General features: G+C 42.8%; 1 protein-coding gene across 4 annotated transcripts in view; it reads left to right on the top strand.

The window, feature by feature from the left end:
• Positions 1-251: 251 nt before the first annotated feature.
• Positions 252-19415, top strand: part of stxbp4 (syntaxin binding protein 4) — a 42414-nt gene continuing 23250 nt past the window's right edge. Inside the window, exons 1-13 of one of the 4 annotated variants that reach the window (XM_084040361.1) lie at positions 252-596; positions 7019-7092; positions 7713-7808; positions 7914-7983; positions 8671-8745; positions 12564-12649; positions 13092-13230; positions 13902-14034; positions 14331-14437; positions 14982-15192; positions 15502-15565; positions 16761-16825; positions 19346-19415. The exon at positions 19346-19415 is cut by the window's right edge and continues 27 nt beyond it. In XM_084040361.1, the coding sequence (XP_083896487.1) occupies positions 541-596; positions 7019-7092; positions 7713-7808; positions 7914-7983; positions 8671-8745; positions 12564-12649; positions 13092-13230; positions 13902-14034; positions 14331-14437; positions 14982-15192; positions 15502-15565; positions 16761-16825; positions 19346-19415 (1246 nt within the window). In that variant the 5' untranslated portion in view covers positions 252-540. Of the gene's footprint in view, positions 597-6632; positions 6733-7018; positions 7093-7712; positions 7809-7913; positions 7984-8670; positions 8746-12563; positions 12650-13091; positions 13231-13901; positions 14035-14330; positions 14438-14981; positions 15202-15501; positions 15566-16760; positions 16826-19345 lie in introns of those variants that run through there. The other 3 variants (XM_084040360.1, XM_084040363.1, XM_084040362.1) reach the window with 3 other exon arrangements.

Genomic DNA, 19415 nt, shown 5'->3' with positions numbered 1-19415 from the left:
GACTTGTCTTCTATTCAGGAGACTGGACTTCTATTCAGGAGACTCGTCTTCTATTCAGGAGACTTGTCTTCTATTCAGGAGACTCGTCTTCTATTCAGGAGACTCGTCTTCTGTTTCCAAGTCTCCAGACATGAAACGCTTCTAAGACACTTAAGCTCCTTCCTGGTTTTAACCGTAACGCTCTAATCTGTCAGCGAGAGACAGAAAACGTTTAAAGTTACTGTGTGTGTGTGTGTGTGTGCACGTGTGTGTGTGTGTGTGTGTGTGTGTGTGTGTGTGTGTGTGTGTGTGTGTGACGGTATCAGCATGGATTAGTGAGTAAAGGTAAGCGTGTGTCTCCCCGTCGAGGCGGATTTCCATCCCTCTCTTCTCCTCTCCGGTCACACACACCGACCTCGTCTGAACCGCTGCCGTCTCCTCTCATCCGCCTCCTCCTCCAAACCTCCTCCGCTTCTCCTGCTCTCATGGCGCCGTAACACTTGTGTTTCTTTGCCTGTGATTGGTTGGTTGGTTGTGTTTTTTGTCTCGGACCGCCGTGCAATGCCGTTACTCCCGAAGGACACTGAGCGGTTTGATGGGCTGTCTCTCCTCTACTGGTAAGTAACTCCCCCTCTGCTCCTCCACCCTCCTTCCTCCTTGTTTCCTGGTTTCCTTCCTTGTCTCTTGTCTCAGAACGGTACTTGTGTCTTTAAAGAGGGTTGCAGCTCTTGTTTTTCTGCAGCACTAGTGCATGTGGGTCACAGACTTCAGAGGTGAAATAGGTTTACAGCCGGTTTCCCGGCAGATGCCTCAGAGTTTAAGTCCACATGCTTGAACGCCATTCTGGGTCATGAATGTAAGAGCTGCTTTAAAGGGAGATACCCTTGTTTTTAATAACAGGGGAACATTGAGCACAGTTTAAATTCAGTCCAGTTTACCTTCAGTCCAGTTTAAATTCAGTCCAGTTTACCTTCAGTCCAGATTAAATTCAGTCCAGTTTCTATTTCCTCCACTAGATTTCAAAGGAACATTTTGTACTTTTTACTCGCTACATTTAACGTTAACCTGCACCGCTCTACAACGTTAACCTTTCCTTCTGTGTGGAGTTTGCATGTTCTCCCCGTGTAAGCGTGGGTTCTCTCTGGGTTCTCCGGCTTCCTCCCACAGTCCAAAGACATGCAGGATGGGGATAGGTTCATTGATGACTCTAAATTGCCCGTAGGTGTGAATTTGAGCATGAATGGTTGTCTCTACATGTTGGCCCTCCGATAGACTGGCGACAATGGATGGAAATTTCACGACTGGACTTGTTGCACAGGTGGCATCCTATCACAGTACCACGCTGGAATTCACTGAGCTCCTGAGAGCGACTCATTCTTTCACAAATGTTTGTAGAAACAATGATTACATTATGTGTCACAATTACCCAGGTGAAATGAATTCATGCATAACATTTGTTTGGTGCTATAAAAGACAGACATTTCCACATCTCTATAAATATCTTTTTTTGCAGCTCTATTTTGGTATCATGAAGTATGAACCTTTACATAAGATACATTCTATTTTCTGTGAGGAAGTGGCTTCTTCTTCTTCTTCTTCTTCTTCTTCTTCTTCTTCTTCTTCGTACATCCGAAGATTAAGTGACAGAAGCTGGTGAGTGTTGGTTGGTACAGGCCGGCGTCTCTGCCGTGGTGTTACTGTGTTACTGGCATCCACCCTGAGTGTGATGTTAATCACTTGCGGCAGGTAATGCAGATTATCAGGCATTAAGTGCTCAGTTTAATTGCACCCTCATGTCCCAGCAGGGAGCCGTTGCACGTTGTCATCTGTTTGTGGGGCTAAGAGAGCTGCAGCTGCTGCCGTCAGGTTATTTAACGGACCAAGAGAAACCCCACGATGGACACTGCGTAATCAGCTATGGAAGGGTCCTGTTTCTCAGTTGGTCTCAGGTCATTGTTTCTGTTTTTTTTTTTTTTTGTGCTTTAATGACAGAAGAGAGCGTAGAAATGGGGGGCGCGAGGTGTGAATGCAACAAAGATCTCCTGGTTGAAGGGGGTTTGTGGGTATGTGGCATGCACTGTTACCAGGCTACCAAGCTTCTCTGTGTCAGTGAGTCCTAAACCTGACTGTATCTCATTATCCTGGTCTATTTCAGACCGGGTCTTACAGAGATCAGTTGACCTTTTGGACCCTTTTGGATTGGGTCTCCTTTGCTTTATGCATCAGGTTCAGGTGGATGGACTAATTTCCAAAGTCTGGACCATTAAGTCCTTTAGCTTTAATGTGGCCATGCTTTTATGTGGCATCATTAACAAAGGTGTGTTGAATCTAATGTGAACTTTGACCACTTAAGCCTCGGTTATGCTTCCGCGTAGTGATCACGCAATGGCCATGCAATGGCCATGCAACGGCCACGCAGTTGCTTGGAGACGGTGATGGTTCTGCGTTGGGTTTACGTGTCGAAATGAAATTCAATACCACACCGGTAGAGGGCACTATGTTTTTTGTAAAGACTGACCGACCGACCGACCGAGACTCTTGACGTATATCGTCGTTAGCCTTGTTATAGCCTATTTGTTTAGGTTCCGGCTTTAAACATCCACAATTTTTCAGAACTTGGTGTTTTATTTCTTTGTGCAAAAGCGACAAGGTGCAAACAATAAAACAAGGTGCAAACAATAAAAGTAGCCTATTAAAAGTTTAAATGGCGGTGTTTATGAGTGGAAACCGGAAAAGCGGTCTCCAGCGGATGTAGTTAGCGGACCAATCACAGCCAATGCCGCTGCGTTGGTGTTGCGTCGCCTCGACGCATGTCTAGGATATTTGGGAGGTGCACGTCAGGCCGTTGCGGTGGACGTAAGGGGGGTCCGCAAGGACGTAAGGGGTCCGTAAGCCCCCTTGCGTTGCGTCAACGTGGAAGCATAACTTGGGCTTCAGATGCTTCGCACACATCACATGTCTGCCACATCACTGGAAATCCGGCTCCTGTTCCATCATCAGTGTAGCATCACAACCACAACTGATCTGGTGATAGGGTTGTGCTTGAATGAATGTGTAGATGACATAAAGTTGTTAAATTTTACTAATTTAGGGGCTGGCTAGTTAACTGGCTAGTTTTGTAATGCCATCATGATTTCATGCTACAGTTACAGAACAGTAAAAGCACTACATAAACTGCTGGGCTTCGTTGTTACTTAATATTAAGTCGGACTTTACTATTTTAACTTACCGTTCATGAAATCCTTTTTAATTATCTTATGCTAATCACTATTACTATTGTTATGATTATGAATAGATGAGAGTGCTGTAAAGGTCTGTTATAGTGATAAAATACAACTCAAATATTTATGAATTTGATTTGACTTGCAAGAGTTGGGTATATAAACATTTGGAACATTGCTTTATCACATTTTCAACTATGTTATTGCCAGTTTCAGATGAGCTCCTTGATTCTGATTGGCTCCTGAACAAATCACTATATACAGTTTACTGGTCCCAGCAAACATTGTGTAATAAATGTAGAATATCTGAAAAATCAGTTACCTGAATGCACCAGTGATGATTAAATTAGTCTTAAATTTATCAACAGCAAAGACAAGCACTTTTAACTTTTTACTTAAGTATTTTAGCAAGACATTGAAGAGTGTCTTGTTGTTTTCGTGTTAAATCTAAAGTTTAGCCGTGTCAAACTCATTCCTTAGCTGTTCTTATCCTTAACTGTTCTATGTAAATTATAATATACAATATATATGTATACATAGACACATCTCTATAAATGTTGTTTTTTGAAATGTCTTATTTTTACAAACGTATTCTAATTCTATTATCTGTGTGGAAGTAGCTAGCTATGTGTATGCTAGGGATTAACATTTGGACGAGCTATATACATGCTATGTTAGGATTAGAATTTACACTATGTATACTTGTGATTAGCATTAGCATAAGGTATATGTATTCTTGCAATAAGCATTAGCGTTTCACTGAAAGGTTCAGGGCTACTCTTCACTACATTCTCTCTACGGTCTGCAGAGTAGAATCAACACTGCCTTACTATATTACTAATAATGTATTTTGAGTGCTTACATGTTGGATGAAGTTTTTATTTCAAAACATGCCAGAGAGATCAGAGTGGCCTCTGCTTCACCTTGGGATCTTCATTGATCCACTTCTCTGTACATTATCCCTTATATAATACACACTATATGTAACCTGGTCAAACCGTCCTTGACCCAGCTCATTGTTTATTGGATTTCTTTTGCCATTCCCAAGACTTTCAGCCACAGAGGGAAATGTTGTACTTTCTACTTTACTCTTACCACGTATCTGATGGCTGGAGATACAAGTTGCTTTGCAGACTTAGGATATAACATATAATATAGTAGATATAATATAGGTCCAGCATGAAGAGAAGGTTCAGTCAGAGGCAGCTAAGTAGAGGAACTGACATAGATATAACTAACTACTACTTTTGCACAACAGGATCTCAAAGATCATGGATTCTGTTGGAGAAATAAACATATCCATGCACATTGAATCAGTAATAGCTCAGCAGAGAAGCAGGTTTGAACCCACATGCAGGACTCAGAGTTAGACAGGTTCATGTTAACCCCCCAAAACAGGGAAAAGGCAGGCAGATGAGAAAAAGCAAACTTATCCAATAGGGGTCAGACTGAGGGGCAGAAGTCCTGGTCGGCATCCTGCCCTGCAGTACCCCCCGATCATCTACCCACCTGCTCCCACTCCTCCATTAGCCTTGCAGCATATTAACAAGTTCTCTCCCAGACTGTTGAATGCTAATGCTCGCTACTCAGCATTCCAGCCTTCAGCCCTGTCTGTCTGATCCCTGCCTGATTTTTGGACTTCTGCCTCCTTGTCTGATCCCTAATTGGTTTAGAGTGCTCCTTCTCTTACTAACCTGTCTGCTGTTGACCTCTGCCTGTTTCAGACCACAATAACACTGAACTTTAAACTTGATCTGCCTGGTTGTGCTTTTGGCTCCAAACCTGGTTATACTGAGCTGGTACCATATGGCGTGGTATTTTGTTTACTAACACAAAGCTTAAAAGCTAAAGTACGAGCAGGACTTTAGCTGGGTCTGAACTAATGATATGCTTCTGTTGCCATGTCTCATACAAAATGACATTTCCATACAACTAAACTATACTCTTGATTACGTTTCCAGGGAGACATTTGTTTTTTTTCACGACCAAACAATCTCAGTTTTAAACAGTTTTAAACACGTGGTTATCAAAGAAAACAAAAAAACACTACAAAAGTACTTGGTAAGGTTTAATAAAACATTTTATTTTGTCTTAAAGATTCAAATCTGCAATGCCGGGAGTCATCGCGATCAGGTCCCCGCAATCGCCTCGCAGTTGCCCTGAAATAGCCCCAATGCCTTTCCCTACTGGTTGTGGAACCAAAGTGAGGTGGATCCATGTAGATTTTTTGGGCTGTGCTTGGAAAAGTGTATGTTGCATCAATTCCTGTTTCCCTTTTCCGGGGCAAGGTGCTACAACCTTTTCTGGAAGATTCATATTGGCTCAGTGAATGGCTCCTGGTCTGGCCCCTTTTGGTGAGGGTAATAAGGAGAATGAGATGGACAGGCGGTATGTGTCCACATATTCGGCACAAGTCAAACACATTCCCAGAGGGTGTTGTCTCCCGCCAAGGTTGTCCCTTGTCACTGATTCCCTTTTGTGGTTTTTATATACAGGGTTTCAAGGAGGAGGAGAGTGTCCCTTTTGGTGTCTCAGAATTGCAAATGATGTGTTTCAGTTGGCTTCTGCAGAACGTGACCTTTCGCAGTCAGGATGAGAGTCAGTACCTCCATGTCTGAGGACACAGTTCTTGACCACAAGATACTCTTCAAGAATCTTGGGGTCTTGTTTATGAGGGTTGAATGGAGCGTCCATCAATGAACCAACTCTCACCTATGGTCTTGAGCTTTGGGTAGTTGCGAAAGAATGACATACGAGCAGCCGAAATGAGCTTCCTTCCTAGGGTGGTGAGGCTCATCCTTTGAGGTAGAGCTTTCAGTAGAGCCTCCTTCTTGTTGAAAGGGAACAGCTGAGGTGGTTCAACATCTGTTCAGGATGCCTCCTCACTTTGTTTTCCATCCACTCCCAACTGGTTTGAGGCTCCGGGGTAGACCGAGAACATGCAAGAGGGTTATCTTATCTCGCCTGGGAACTGTGTTTCCCAGGAAGAGCTGGAATCATTGCTGGGGAGAAGAACATCTGGAATACACTGACTGATGCCCCTAGACCAGAACGCAGATAAGAGGAAGGTTACATAATAGCTGGAGCATTAAGTCTCATCAAGTTTTTATGAATTAGCTCAACTTTGATTCCAACATAGGTGCATTCTAGCTGGAAGGGAGGGTTTTAAGAGAGGTTTATTCCTTTTTACTTTCAACATCTCCTCCAGTGAAAAGTTTATGGTTGTTTTTTGTGGTGTTGAATCAGATTCTCCTCAGGGCCCCCGAAAACCTCTTGTGCCGGCCCCTGTGATGTCAGGAGGTCCATGACAATAGCTGCTGTCTCTACACAAAGACTTTGACACACACACACCCACACACACACATACGTAAGCATCTGAAACAAGCTGCGCTCTGACGGTGAGCGGAGCCTCGGGACAGGACCAGCAGACAGCAGCACCATGTGAACCACGTCTGAGGAATCTCTGCGGCATTAACCCGAACCTTTTCATCCACAAAGCTCTCTGCACACGAGGGAATATCAGAACGGCTCTGTAATGTTCCTTTTATTATTTCTGATATCTATTTGTGTCTGCCGGGGCTTCCTCACATTCAGGTCAACGCACAGTTTAACCGCCGGGCCGTTTAGAGGCGACAGATTTTATTGGTTTGGATGTGGCTCTGCGGGGGAGGGAGGGAGCAAGGGAGGGAGAGGGGGTGAGAAAATGACAAAATCCTGTGATGATTTGATTGTTTTGTGCGGCGGAGTGCAGAGGAGAGGGAGCGGCTTTGGATGAGGCGGGATGTTGATGAAGCCGTTGTGTTTTTTCTTGTTGCCAGGACGATCATGGGCCCGCACGGCATCAACCGACCCGTACAGAGGTTAGAGTTCTGCGACTGCAAGAAGGGACTCGGTGAGCATCTTCCCTTTGACCTGTCTAACCTCTCTGACCTGTCTGACCTCTGAACCATCAGCATGATATAATGTGCACAATGTTGGATCAACCTATAAAATGATTATTAATTAATTACATTTGTTACAAAAACATAGTATTAATAAGGCTGGCTACTTTGATCACTCAGGCCCCAAAAAATTAAATGTATATGATTAGTATATGATGAAATAATGCAACCGCTAGATTTCATAGATTGATGTTTGTAAATATGATTCCAGCTGTTTTTAAGTTTACTGTACAAAAAGGTTGTTGATGCAAAGATAAATCTTAAGAAATAACACATTTAAAATAATTGTTTATGAAACACTTTGAGGGTTTCAAATTTGCATCTTTGCAATGTATTATTTTCTTTCTCTTTTTCTATGGAGGGTAACTTAAGTCAATGAAGCAATATAAAAGTATTATTATTCTCTTGGTGCTTTCTCAGTTATCACTAAACTCTCACACTTTACTTTTTTTAAATTACATAAATATAATGGATTTCATGCTATTTCCTGTACTATGTGTGTTGACTGAATAAAATACTTCTTCTACTTCTTTTTGATTAGTTTTAAACAGGAGTTTTTGCGTGTGCACAGGTGTGAAGATAATCGGAGGTTACCGCGAGCTGACCGGAGAAGAGTTCGGCATCTTCATCAAGCGGGTGATCGCCGGCGGGTTGGCAGCTCAGGACGGTCCGTTGTTTTTAGTATTTCGTCTTGTACTGGGCAAAGTTATTATTATTATTTTTATTATCCTCCCTGTCCGTCTGTCTGACTGTCTGTCACTCTCTGTTCCAGGTCGGCTTAAGTCAGGTGACCTGATTCTGGATGTCAATAACATCAGCCTGATTGGGGTGACCAATGAGAGGTGAGCTGGACGAGTGCTGCGTCTGCAGGGTGCTTTGAGGTTAGAGGCGTGTCTCCGAGGATGACAGCGGCAGAAACAACCAGACGGATTGTCAAAACAACCGTCAAACATGGCAGTCTTCGGCTACACATGTCCATTGACCAGGCACCCTCAATGCAGATCAGCCAATCAGAGCGTAGCATGGTCCAGCTCTGACCTGTGGTTTCATCCAGTGGTTTCGGGTTTTCTTCATGTTCAGGCTAGTTTAGTGGATCTGGAGCTCGTCTTGGTTAAATGTTGTGTTCTAGTGATACTTGTTACCCAGAGAGGTTGGAAGGAGAGATACCTTTATAAAACGCTACATTTCTACCATAGTGACACCGTGACATCAATCATTTTGTTTGAGGACTGCCGTATGGAATCTTTCAGCATTTTGGCTTTGGCCATCTTCATTTTTGGTTGGCCGACCAATATTTGAACTCCAAGATTCAAAACAGCCATCTTGGATTTTGTCCGTCGCCATCTTGGTTTTTTGGAGTCACCATCTTGGTTTTTGTCCGTCGCCATCTTGGTTTTTGGCATTACACCTGTTAAACATCAGCATGTTAGCATTAATCACAGTAAAATCTGCATCTGTAATGTTTTTATGACCACTTGTTTGTTCTGTGCATGTGAACTACACATTGTTCCATCTCTGTCTCCTGATAGGGCGGTGGAAATCCTACGGACCGCCTCACTCTCCAATCACATGTCACTGCTGATCACCAGAGACGATGAATCCAGGTGAGACTTGCTGTCATGTTTCCCTACAACGGGTGGTTCTGGATGGATTCCTGCAAGTTAAACATGCAAATACAAAACTTTTGGATTCAACAGGAGATTTCTACGTGGTCTCAGTCCAGAGACATTCTGTCGGTGTTTTTATTGTGAGGCTGACTGAGGACACAGCTGGTGGTCTGGTGGTCCCTGCAGGAGAGCTGGTGTGATTTTGATGTTGCCACAGGGGTTACTGGCATTGTTGTGCTAGAAAAGTCTTTATGAAATATGAAGTTGTTTTCAGGTCTCTTTTTGGTTTTAGTTTAGTGGAGCAACATCGTTATTTAGCTCAAAACCGCGTTCCCATTGGCCTTCATTCAATTAAACTCCTGTCATGTTGGATACAGCAACAGTTCCGACTGAACCAGGATTTACAAGGTTCTTGCCGTGGAAACACATCCAGTCATTACCTGGAGCCGACTATGACTGTTTGGCTGATGGGCGGCGTTCCTGCTGTCCAGCAGCGGGAGGTAAAGCGACCTGGCACTATGCTGTCCCCTGTGCTTTTCCCCCGTCAGCCTGACACAAACGCACAGTGACACATTGGGGACGGCGTGCTGTCCGTCCTCACGGCTGCAGGATGCTCAGAGACGCCAGCAGCACCCAGATCAGCGGAAACGAGCTGGGGGTCGTCTGCAGGACACTGGTCTGCAGGACACTGGTCTGCAGGACGCTGGTCTGCAGGACGCTCGTCTGCTGGACGCTGGTCTGCAGGACGCTCGGAGACAAGGCTTTCTAAATGATTATTATATGGGGTAATCAGTTAGAGGTGGGCTTGAGAGGAGGAGGTTTACTAGGCTACCGGTGGCCTGGGTCTAGACTACGTTCTAACAACGCACTTTAGTCACATACACAGATTCTGTTTAAGACCAGACGTCTACTAAACTTTCACTTTTCAACCCCAAAGAAGCTGATTTTTAAAACAATAATTTTTTATACCACGCTAATCTCCGGAGGATATATGCTGGTCTCCGGAGGACCACGTTGGTCTCTGGAGGACCACGTTGGTCTCCGGAGGACCACGTTGGTCTCTGGAGGACCACGTTGGTCTCCGGTGGACCATGTACCAACTGATGTGCGGATGTGATTCCCAGCTCACAGCGTGTTGTTGTGACTGCAGAAGAAAGGTCGTCTGTCCTCTGGCAGAGAGACAGGTCCTTTTTATCTCATCACTGTTATTACCCAACCGGAGCAGCAGCAGTGCGTGTGTGTGTGTGTGTGTGTGTGTGTGTGTGTGTGAAAGCAGCTTTGTGCTGACACATCAGGTATTCGACCTCCGTTGTCGCTTGTTTCACACTTAAAAACAAATTATGATGATTGTGTGCAGCTGGTGCGGCGGGTCACGGCGAGGACGCCGCGGTGACATCATGCCGTGGGGATTTAGTTCACACAGGGTCGACGGATAAAAACAGACAACGTGGCGGAGCTCTGTGTTCGGGGAGATCTCATTACGTCTCAGACGGTTTTACGTCTTAAATTCAACGTCGTAGAAAAGTAATTAATTAATTTAACAACAACCTGCACAACACTGTGGATTTACAGCACTTTGTTCAAATGCTAAATACACCACTGTCAAAACTGTAAACCAGAGGTCTTCAACGTTTTCAGGAACCCCAAAGCTTATAGTGATCCGGTGGAGGGACCCCTTATTACATATCATATAAAATAGTTTTCCTTATTAAACCGGCCAATAATGTTGAGTGAAGAATACCCGCTGCGCAATGACACATCCAAACGCCGTCTTTTCTACGTTGTTGTTGCACGTCCAATGTCGGTCCCCTGAAGGTGCAGAATGTGACGCCAGATGTCAAAAGCATCTTTTTCCCGACATCTACTCCAACGTCAAGGTCCACAGGACCTCTGTATAAGGGCTAATTGTGGTCCAAATGTTGTCGTTGTGGACAGCTTTTCTACGTCAAATTTAAACTAATTTTAGACATTGTTTTTATACTGCTTCTTGAAACTGTGCATAACTGTAGTCCCAAGCTACTGATTATGCCCGATGGGTCCCAGACCCCAGGTTGAAGATCTCTGCTGTAAACCACACATTCAAAACAGAATCATTTCAGCATATGTAATGCAAATTTTCCATCTAACAAACAGGTGAGAGATGCATCCTTACAGTTACAGTAAATGAAAACATTACAGAAATGGATTTCTGTATTACAATTATAGAATATTTACACAGATCTATACAAACAGTTTTTAAGGGCACGAGGAAGAGGAAGGATATATTCAGATGCAGGAAAATGTTGTTGACATGGTTGTTAAATTACTACAGACAAAATACCTATATTTTATTATATTATATATATATATATTGAAGCAAAGAATTATATTATAAAACAAAGATCTTCACATGAAATAATTTCACTTTTTGCTCCAAAGAAAATATTGATTTATCTGATGTCACTCAAATGATTCAAACTGCAAAGATGAAACGTGTCATAAAACACCAACTTTTGTGTTGGTGTTTTATGGCAGTGGTTTACCTCTCAGTGTGTTCTGAGTGACAGTGTGTCGTCGCCATGGCGATTGTTCACAGTGTTTCGCTGCACTGAGTTGGTTTTGTAGGTGATGTGAACAGTTAAGCTCAGGTGACTGTTGGTGATGCAGACTGTGTTAGAGTTTTATGTAGCTGCAGTTGTGCCTGCTGTCGTTTAGCAATCGGGAAAAAAACTGTAAAAAAGGTGAGACGGGTGACGAGTGTCTGTGACCTTTGACCTCTGAATGTTCTCTCGGCTCCTGTTAACAGCCGATCTGATCACATGATCTCAGCTTTCCTCTACGTCCATGTGAGGGAGACAAACATTCACAGATGGGCCTGCTATCCTTACTAGGTCCCTCCAAAATAAGAGCGGGGTTTGGTTTCACAGCTCAGCGCCTGTTTCCTCGGAAACAAGGAAATATGCAAATAAATATTTCATGTATCTCATTTTAAATAAATGCATTTTCTAGAAAAAAAACAGTCATCCTTCATTCAGCCATATGATGCTGATTAGAGGTGTAACGATTCATTCGATTAATCGATGAATCGATTGTCAGTCCTATAGATTCTACTCAATCGATCTGCTAAAATGAATAAATAGAATGAATCGTTTTGGCTTCACCAATAATCGATATAAATGCATTTAATCAGATTAATCGTGATTCTTACTTATGATTAATGTTTTAATAAGTTTAAGACTCTCTCTCCCCTGCCAGCATGTAGTCTACTGAAAATGTTAAAAATAACTGAGCAATGTTTAATTACATTTTTTGTATTCAGCATAAAATATTATGCAGGTTTACTTTTTTATAGAATAAATATGTTATTTTTCACATTTCAGAAGAATACAAATAGTCTCATTTGCATTATTGCATGTTTATTTCATGGATATAGAATTTTGGTTACAAGTTACTGAATCGAATCGTGGTTTACAGAATCGAATCGAATCGAATCGTTACAAAAAAATAAAATCGTCCTTGAATCGAATCGCCAACTACTGTATCGTTAATCGAATCGAATCGCTGCAAAGTCAAAGATTCACACCCCTAATGCTGATTCATTCTGCACAATCAGGATCTCTGATTTATTTGGTTGATTTTTATACAGAATATAACATCACCACAATTAAAGTACACAGATCAAACACATGACTGTATACCTGCAGAATATTTAATGAGTATTGTTAAGTTATTGTTCTGATTCTTTTATTCAAGTAAACTATTTTTGTGTGCATGTGTGTATGTGTGTGTGGTTGTGTGTACGTGTGCGTGTGTATGTGTGTGTGTGTGTGTCCTAGGAGGGAGTTTTCTGAGCTGATGGAGAAGTACGGATCCAACAACGTCTCAGCTTCAGGAAGAATCTCTCCGCCTCAGCTCTCCACAGGTACGAAACACACACACACACACACACACACACACACACACACACCAACAGACACACTACCCTTGTGAGGACCCACAGTGATGTGATACAAACATTCACGTAGGTTCATGAAACACTGACCCTGAACCAGAACCTGACCCTAAACCTGAACTTTACCCTGCCCCTGGACCTGATACTGACCTTTAACAAGTGGGGACCCACAAAATGTCCTCACTTTGCAACAATGACCTGTCCATCTCCCTTCCATCATGCACCTTTCTCCCCGTCCTCCCTCCCATCATGCTCCTCTCTCCCTCCCATCATGCACCTTTCCCCCTCCTCCCTCCCACTCTGTTTCTATTTCCTCTCCCTCTTTTTTGTCTCTCCCACGTCTTCCTGCTCACCTCTCAGCTCTTCTTCTTCTTCTTCTTCTGCTTCTTCTTCTTCTCTTGTTTCCTCTTAGGGAAGCTGACGGACACGGCCTCCTCGTCCTCCTCCTCCAGATCAGAGAGTCCTCAGCTCCTCAGTCCCAAGGAGGGGGTCACCACCTACACCCACCCCTCCCCCCCCTACACCATGCACACACCCACGCACGCCTTCAGGTAACCTTTATAGGAGGAGCTGTCTGTTCTCCTTGGTTCTACTTGGTTCTCCTGAATCAGGAGGTAGTCCTTCAAGAACAATCATATCAATCATTGATTAACTTACATTGAAAAGCTAATTTTAATCAATGAGCTGAAACAATATTTCAGTTTAGTCAATTAAGTAAAAATAATAAATAAATATGAAATATCGGGTATTAGTTTTAGACAACAAAACGTTAGCTTTAGAAAACAAACCAACTTCAAAACCAACATTAGCTTTAGACAACAAAACCAACGATAGTTTTAGAAGACAAAACCTCTTAGTTAGTTTATGACAACTGTTACTTACGCGTCTCAACAATACTTTGTATTGTAGTTCTTCAGTGAGAAGGTACGTGGGGTTTATAGTCATTTGCATATGGGACAGAATGTCAACAAATTGCTACCCTCTAAAGGTATTATTTTGTCTTTTTGGACAGCCGTTACATAAACTGTTAAACTGTATTTCTGCAACACCAGCAACGGCTAAAAATAGTGAGAAGCATCTTCAGAGAGAGGAGGGGGAGGAGGATGATAACTGTAGAGAGGAAGGGGAGGGGAGGAGGAGGAGAGGGAGGGGGAGGAGGGTTACAGATTATGTCATGGTGGGATTGAATGTGTGCTTTTTAATCCTGTCTCTCTCTCCCCAGTGACAGTGGCATTCAGTTGATATGCGTTGCCAAGGGAACAGGCCTGGGGCTCGTCATCAAGGGCGGAGCCAACCGTGCCGAAGGACCAATGGTGCTCATTCAGGAAATAGTGCCTGGAGGAGATTCCCAGAAGGTCAGCATTCACTTCTTCCTTTTTGGATTATTACGTGACATACTTCATATACTTTTTTACAAAAACTGTCTTTTATTTTTTAATGTATTAAATGAAAACAAGAATAAAGTGAAATTGGACGAAACTGCAACAAGAAAGTGCCATTCTATAACAGTAGTGGGACCTTAGTTAGGCTATATCAGGATTCTGAAACTATAATAACAGATAATATTTGATGAGATAGAAATGTATTTATCTCAAGAAGTGCAGCAGATGTTGAACAGGAAGTGACCAGGATGTGAGCGTCTCTGTTTCAGGATGGTCGACTGCAGGTGGGAGACCAGCTGGTCTCCATCAACAAGGAGTCCCTGATCGGGGTGACTTACGAGGAGGCCCGGAGCATCCTGACGCGCACCAAACTAAGGTAGGAGACTCACCTGGAGACCTCAAATATCCATTATTCAACAAGAACCAAGGGATAAATGTGTCCGTTGCTGTGTTTAAGTTTGTGTGTTAAGTTTTAGTCACCAACAAACTTACAGGAATCAGCTGTAAAGGCATTTACAGATCTATTTATAAATATAATAAATCATTTAGATGGATGTTTTTGGACGTATTAATATTGAGGTTTCAGATCTAGTCTGTAATTTAGAGAAATATGTCACTCTGATTTAGTTCCAGTTATCAGACTTCATTGAAACAGTTAATTTCCTAAAAATACGTGTTTTAAGTAACACATGTTAACATCAATATTTTGATTGTAAAGTTATTAATGTTGACAAATATTTAGACATTTTTGACAGCTCAAAAATACAATATGTAATGTTTTTATTTAAAATTAAATTAGAGTTATGTGTTATTTTATTTTCATTGTTTTTTTGTGTAAAGAAATCAAAAGCGACCAATAAAAATGTTATTTGTAAGTGTATTGTCACATTAAAACCACTGACCTGTCCCGCGTGTCATAGACCGGATCCCACGGTGGAAATTGCCTTCATCAGGCGACGGTCGTCCTCCAGCTCCAGCAGCGGGCCCCACAGCCCCATCTCCCTGCAGGGGTCCGGCAGTGCCCCCCAGCCAAGGGCCCCAGGGCTGGGCATCATCCCTCCACAGCCCGCCGTGGTCACCAAGATCACCTCCAGCAGGAACCCGGCCTGTGAGACTCTGCCAGCAGTCAATGTGAGCCAGGTGGGAGCTTCAGTACCGAGATCTACATCACAGCGTCACTGGTCCTGAATAAAGTACAAAAACAACAAAATCAGCATTGTGTTGGTTTGTGTAAAGCTAATGTTCAGTAATGTCGTCCCAACTGACACGCAACACAAAACCAATACATTTCATTTCTGTCTATGAGACTGTGTTGCAGTGTTAGCATACATGCTAACATTTGCAAATTATCAGTAAACACCACGTAGAGCTGAGCAGATGTCATCAGTTCTGCAGGTATTTGGTCATAACACACACTTATAAATATGTGAATGTCTTCAGGTGCAAGTGTCTCCAGTCAGAACGGAGACGCCACATGTCACCTCCCCATCAGAGAGCGACCCCGGTACGTATCTGTCGTTGTATGTTAGAATAATACAAACAGCTTCTACTGCAGAAGAAGAAGAAATGATTAAACCTACGTTTTACCCTCAGACAGGAAACACTGTCACTGTTGACTTCTCAAGGTGTGAAATTAAAAATGCTCATAAATGAATAACAACATTTTGAAATGTGAGCTGAGACACGAGACGAAGATCTTTACGAGCCTGTGAGGTGTAAATGGAAAGTGATGGAGACAGACGGAGCCGGGGACAGATGGCGAGTGGTTGGCCGCCTGCCGCAGGAGGAAGTGAGACAGGCAGGAGGTCTGGCCTACGATTGGCTGAGGAGGTGTGAAGCATCATCTGGTCTCCATGTGTGATGAGGGATCCTGAGGTCTTCCTCCGACATGGTCGTCGCCTGACGTCACACCTGAAGGCTGACGTGTGTTGATATTGGTGGACTCGGGTTTGGGTCCAAAGGGGGTCCTTCTGGTTTTGTTGTCTAAAGCTAACGTTTTTTTCTTTGTTTTTTTTTGTCTAAAGCTAACGGTGGTTTCATTGTCTAAAGTTAAAGTTAGTTTTGTTGTCTTGAGCCAATGTTGGTTTTGTCGTCTAAAGCTAATGTTGGTTTTGTAGTGTAACGTAAATGTTGTTTTTCTAAATCTAACATTGGTCTTGTTGTATCAAGCTAATGGTGGTTTTGTTGTCTAAATCTAACATTGGTTTTCTAAATCTAACGTTGGTTTTGTTGTCTAAAGATAACAGTGGTTTTGTTGTCTAAAGCAGATGTTGGTTTTCTAAATCTAATGTTGGTTTTGTTGTCTAAAGATAACGGTTGTTTTGTCTTCTAAAGCTAACGTTATTATTAATGTGAAAGCTTCCAGAACTTCCTTTAAGTCTTGTTAATGTTACACAGGCGTCTCAGTGGTCACTGATCTGAGGTCGTAAACACACTCTCATCACACCTCATTAATATGTTCAGGTCTTCAGCCAGAACAGAGATGCCACCTGTTTCTGAAAACATCTGCATCTCGAATAAAAGCAAATCTTTCATATCGGAAAAAACATTGTAACAATAAGACGCAGATTTTGTTCTCTTTTATTAATTTCTGGATTGTTTTTAAGGCATCATGCTTGTGATGATGTGACCTTATTGTTGTTTGCATCAAACTTTATTATGAACAGACATCTAATATGTGTGTGCGTGTGTGTCTGCAGAAAGCGCCAGCAGTCAGAAATGTCTCCTCAGCAGCTGTCACCGCAAACTGGAGAAACTGGAACAGGTCTGTGTTTGTGATGCAGCTTCATAATATTATATACAGTGAATCGGAAGTATTCACAGTACAGCACAATATTTTGTTATGTTACAGCTATATTTCAAAAATTGTTTCAATTTTCATTTTCCCAAAAATTGATCATCCATGAGATGTTTCTAAAACTTGATTGAAGTCCACCTGTGGTAAATTCAGTTAATTGGACATGATTCAGAAAGGCACGCATCTGTTTATACAAGGTCTCACAGTTGACAGCGCATGTCATGTCAAGTACATACCAAGCCATGAGGTCCAAGGAAGTATCTGTAGACCTCTGAGATGAGATTGTATTGAGGCACAGATCTGGGGAAGGGTACAGAAAATTGTCTGCAGCATTGAAGATCCCGATGAGCACAGTGGCCTTCATCAGGACTCTTCCTAGAGCTGTCCGCCCGGCCAAACTGAGCAATCGGGGAGAAGGGCCTTAGTCAGGGAGGTGACCAATGGTCACTCTGACAGAGCTCCAGCGTTTCTCTGTGGAGAGAGTAGAAACTTCCAGAAGGACAACCATCTCTGCAACACTCCACCAATCAGGCCTGTATGGTAGAGGGGCCAGACGGAAGCCACTCCTCAGTAAAAGACACATGCCAGCCCACCTGGAGTTTGCCAAAAGGTACCCGAAAGTCTCTCAGACCATGACAAACAAAAGGTTCTGGTCTGAAGATTGAACTCGTTGGCCTGAATGCCAAGCGTCATGTCTGGAGGAAGCTAGGCACCGCTCATCATCTGGCCAATACCATCCCTAGAGTGAAACATGGTGGGGGCAACATCATGCTTTGGGAAAGATTTTCAGTGGCAGGAACTGGGAGACTAGTCAGGATTGAGGGAAAGATGAATGAGACAACCTTGATGAAAATCTGCTCCAGAGCGCTCTGGACCTCAAACTGGGGTGGAGGTTCATCTTCCAACAGGACAACGAGCCTAAGAACACAGCCAAGATAACAAAGGAGGGGCTACGGGACAACTCTGAATAACCTCGAGTGGCCCAGCCAGAGCCCAGACCCGACCTTGACGAACCCGATCGAACATCTCTGGAGAGATCTGAAAATGGCTGTGCACCAACGCTCTCCATCCAACCTGATACAGCTTGAGACGTCCTGCAAAGAAGAATGGGAGAAACCGCCCAAAACAAGGTCTGCCAAGCTTGTAGCATCACACTCAAAAATACTTGAGGTTGTAATTTGTGCCAAAGTTGCTTCAACAAAAGTATTGAGCAAAGGCTGTGAATACTTATGTAAATGTTATATTTCTGTTCTTTATTTTTAATAAAAATGCAAACATTTCAAACAAACTTTTTTCACTTCGTCATTAGAATGTAGAATTTTGAGGAAGAAAAAATTATTTAATCAATTTTGGAATAAGGCTGTAACATAACAAAACGTGGAAAAAGTGAAGCACTGAGACTTTCCGGATGCACTGTATATACATTATATGTGAATTTAATTTATAGATCCAGGTTACTTTCTGTAACACTACAGCGTCACTTTTCTCTGAACAAACATATTGGTTGTGATTAACAGAATAGATAAATGTTTACTCTTTTTTTCCAATTATATTTTCATTTTTCACTGTGTTCATTGTGTTTTATATTTAATTCAGGATGGATTTAACAACACTGTATTCGATATGCATTGCCCCAAACCCATCCGTGGTCCTGAATTTCAGCTGTCTAAAAGTTGCTCAAATGTGCCTGCACCTTTAAATGCTAATGAGCTCTGTCTGTCATCGCCTACTTGGAGAGAGACGGAGACGATGCCGCTTACAATAGCCAGAAGTGACACGAGAGGGCGGAGCTAAGTACAACCAAAAGCAGAATAAGACATTTTTAGGAACACAGTATAATAATAACTTAGATGAAGTGAAAACAAACTGTGAAAGGGTTAAAGTTAGACGAAACCATCAAAACCTGGACAACGGCATGGTAGTGACCTGTCAATCAGCAGGTAGTAGCGCCCCTAAAGCGTCCCCTGCTTTCTGGTCTGTTGGACTCTAAATGGACCATAAAGGACAAAATGAACATCATGCTGGATTGAAGAAGACTTGAAACTAGAGATTGAGACCATAAACTCATGTTTACAATGTTTACTGAGATAACAAATCAAGAGAGTAGACTCATTTTCTCATAGACTTCTATACAATCAGAGAGGAGGTAACCAGTGGCCAGCAGCGATTGGAGAATCAGATCTAAACATTCAAACTAATATTAAACAATAATAATAATGTTAACAATATTATTCAATTCAATAACTGTGTTTGTAGGTCAGATTCTTCCCCGGCCGCTGCTCCTGTTGTCCAGTGAAAACCACGTATCTCCAGAACTGTTCATTGTTACGTCGTCAGTGGAGTGGTCCTTTTATTCATGTAGCTAGTCGTCCATGTTTGTTCATAGGGGTCACCGCTGTGTGTATTGATCTGTGTGTGTGTGTGTGTGTGTGTGTGTGTGTGTGTGTGTGTGTGTGTGTGTGTGTGTGTGTGTGTGTGTGTGCGCAGGCTCTGGATCTGCTTGGTCTGAAGCCCACGGAGGCTCAGTGGCAGGCGATCAGGTCCAGACTCCAAGCTG

The sequence above is a fragment of the Eutrigla gurnardus genome, assembly GCF_963514095.1.
Source record: "Eutrigla gurnardus genome assembly, chromosome: 22".
Taxonomy (NCBI): Eukaryota; Metazoa; Chordata; class Actinopteri; order Perciformes; family Triglidae; genus Eutrigla; species Eutrigla gurnardus.
Note: the sequence above shows the minus strand (reverse complement) of the source record. Positions and strands in the feature narration are given on the sequence as shown.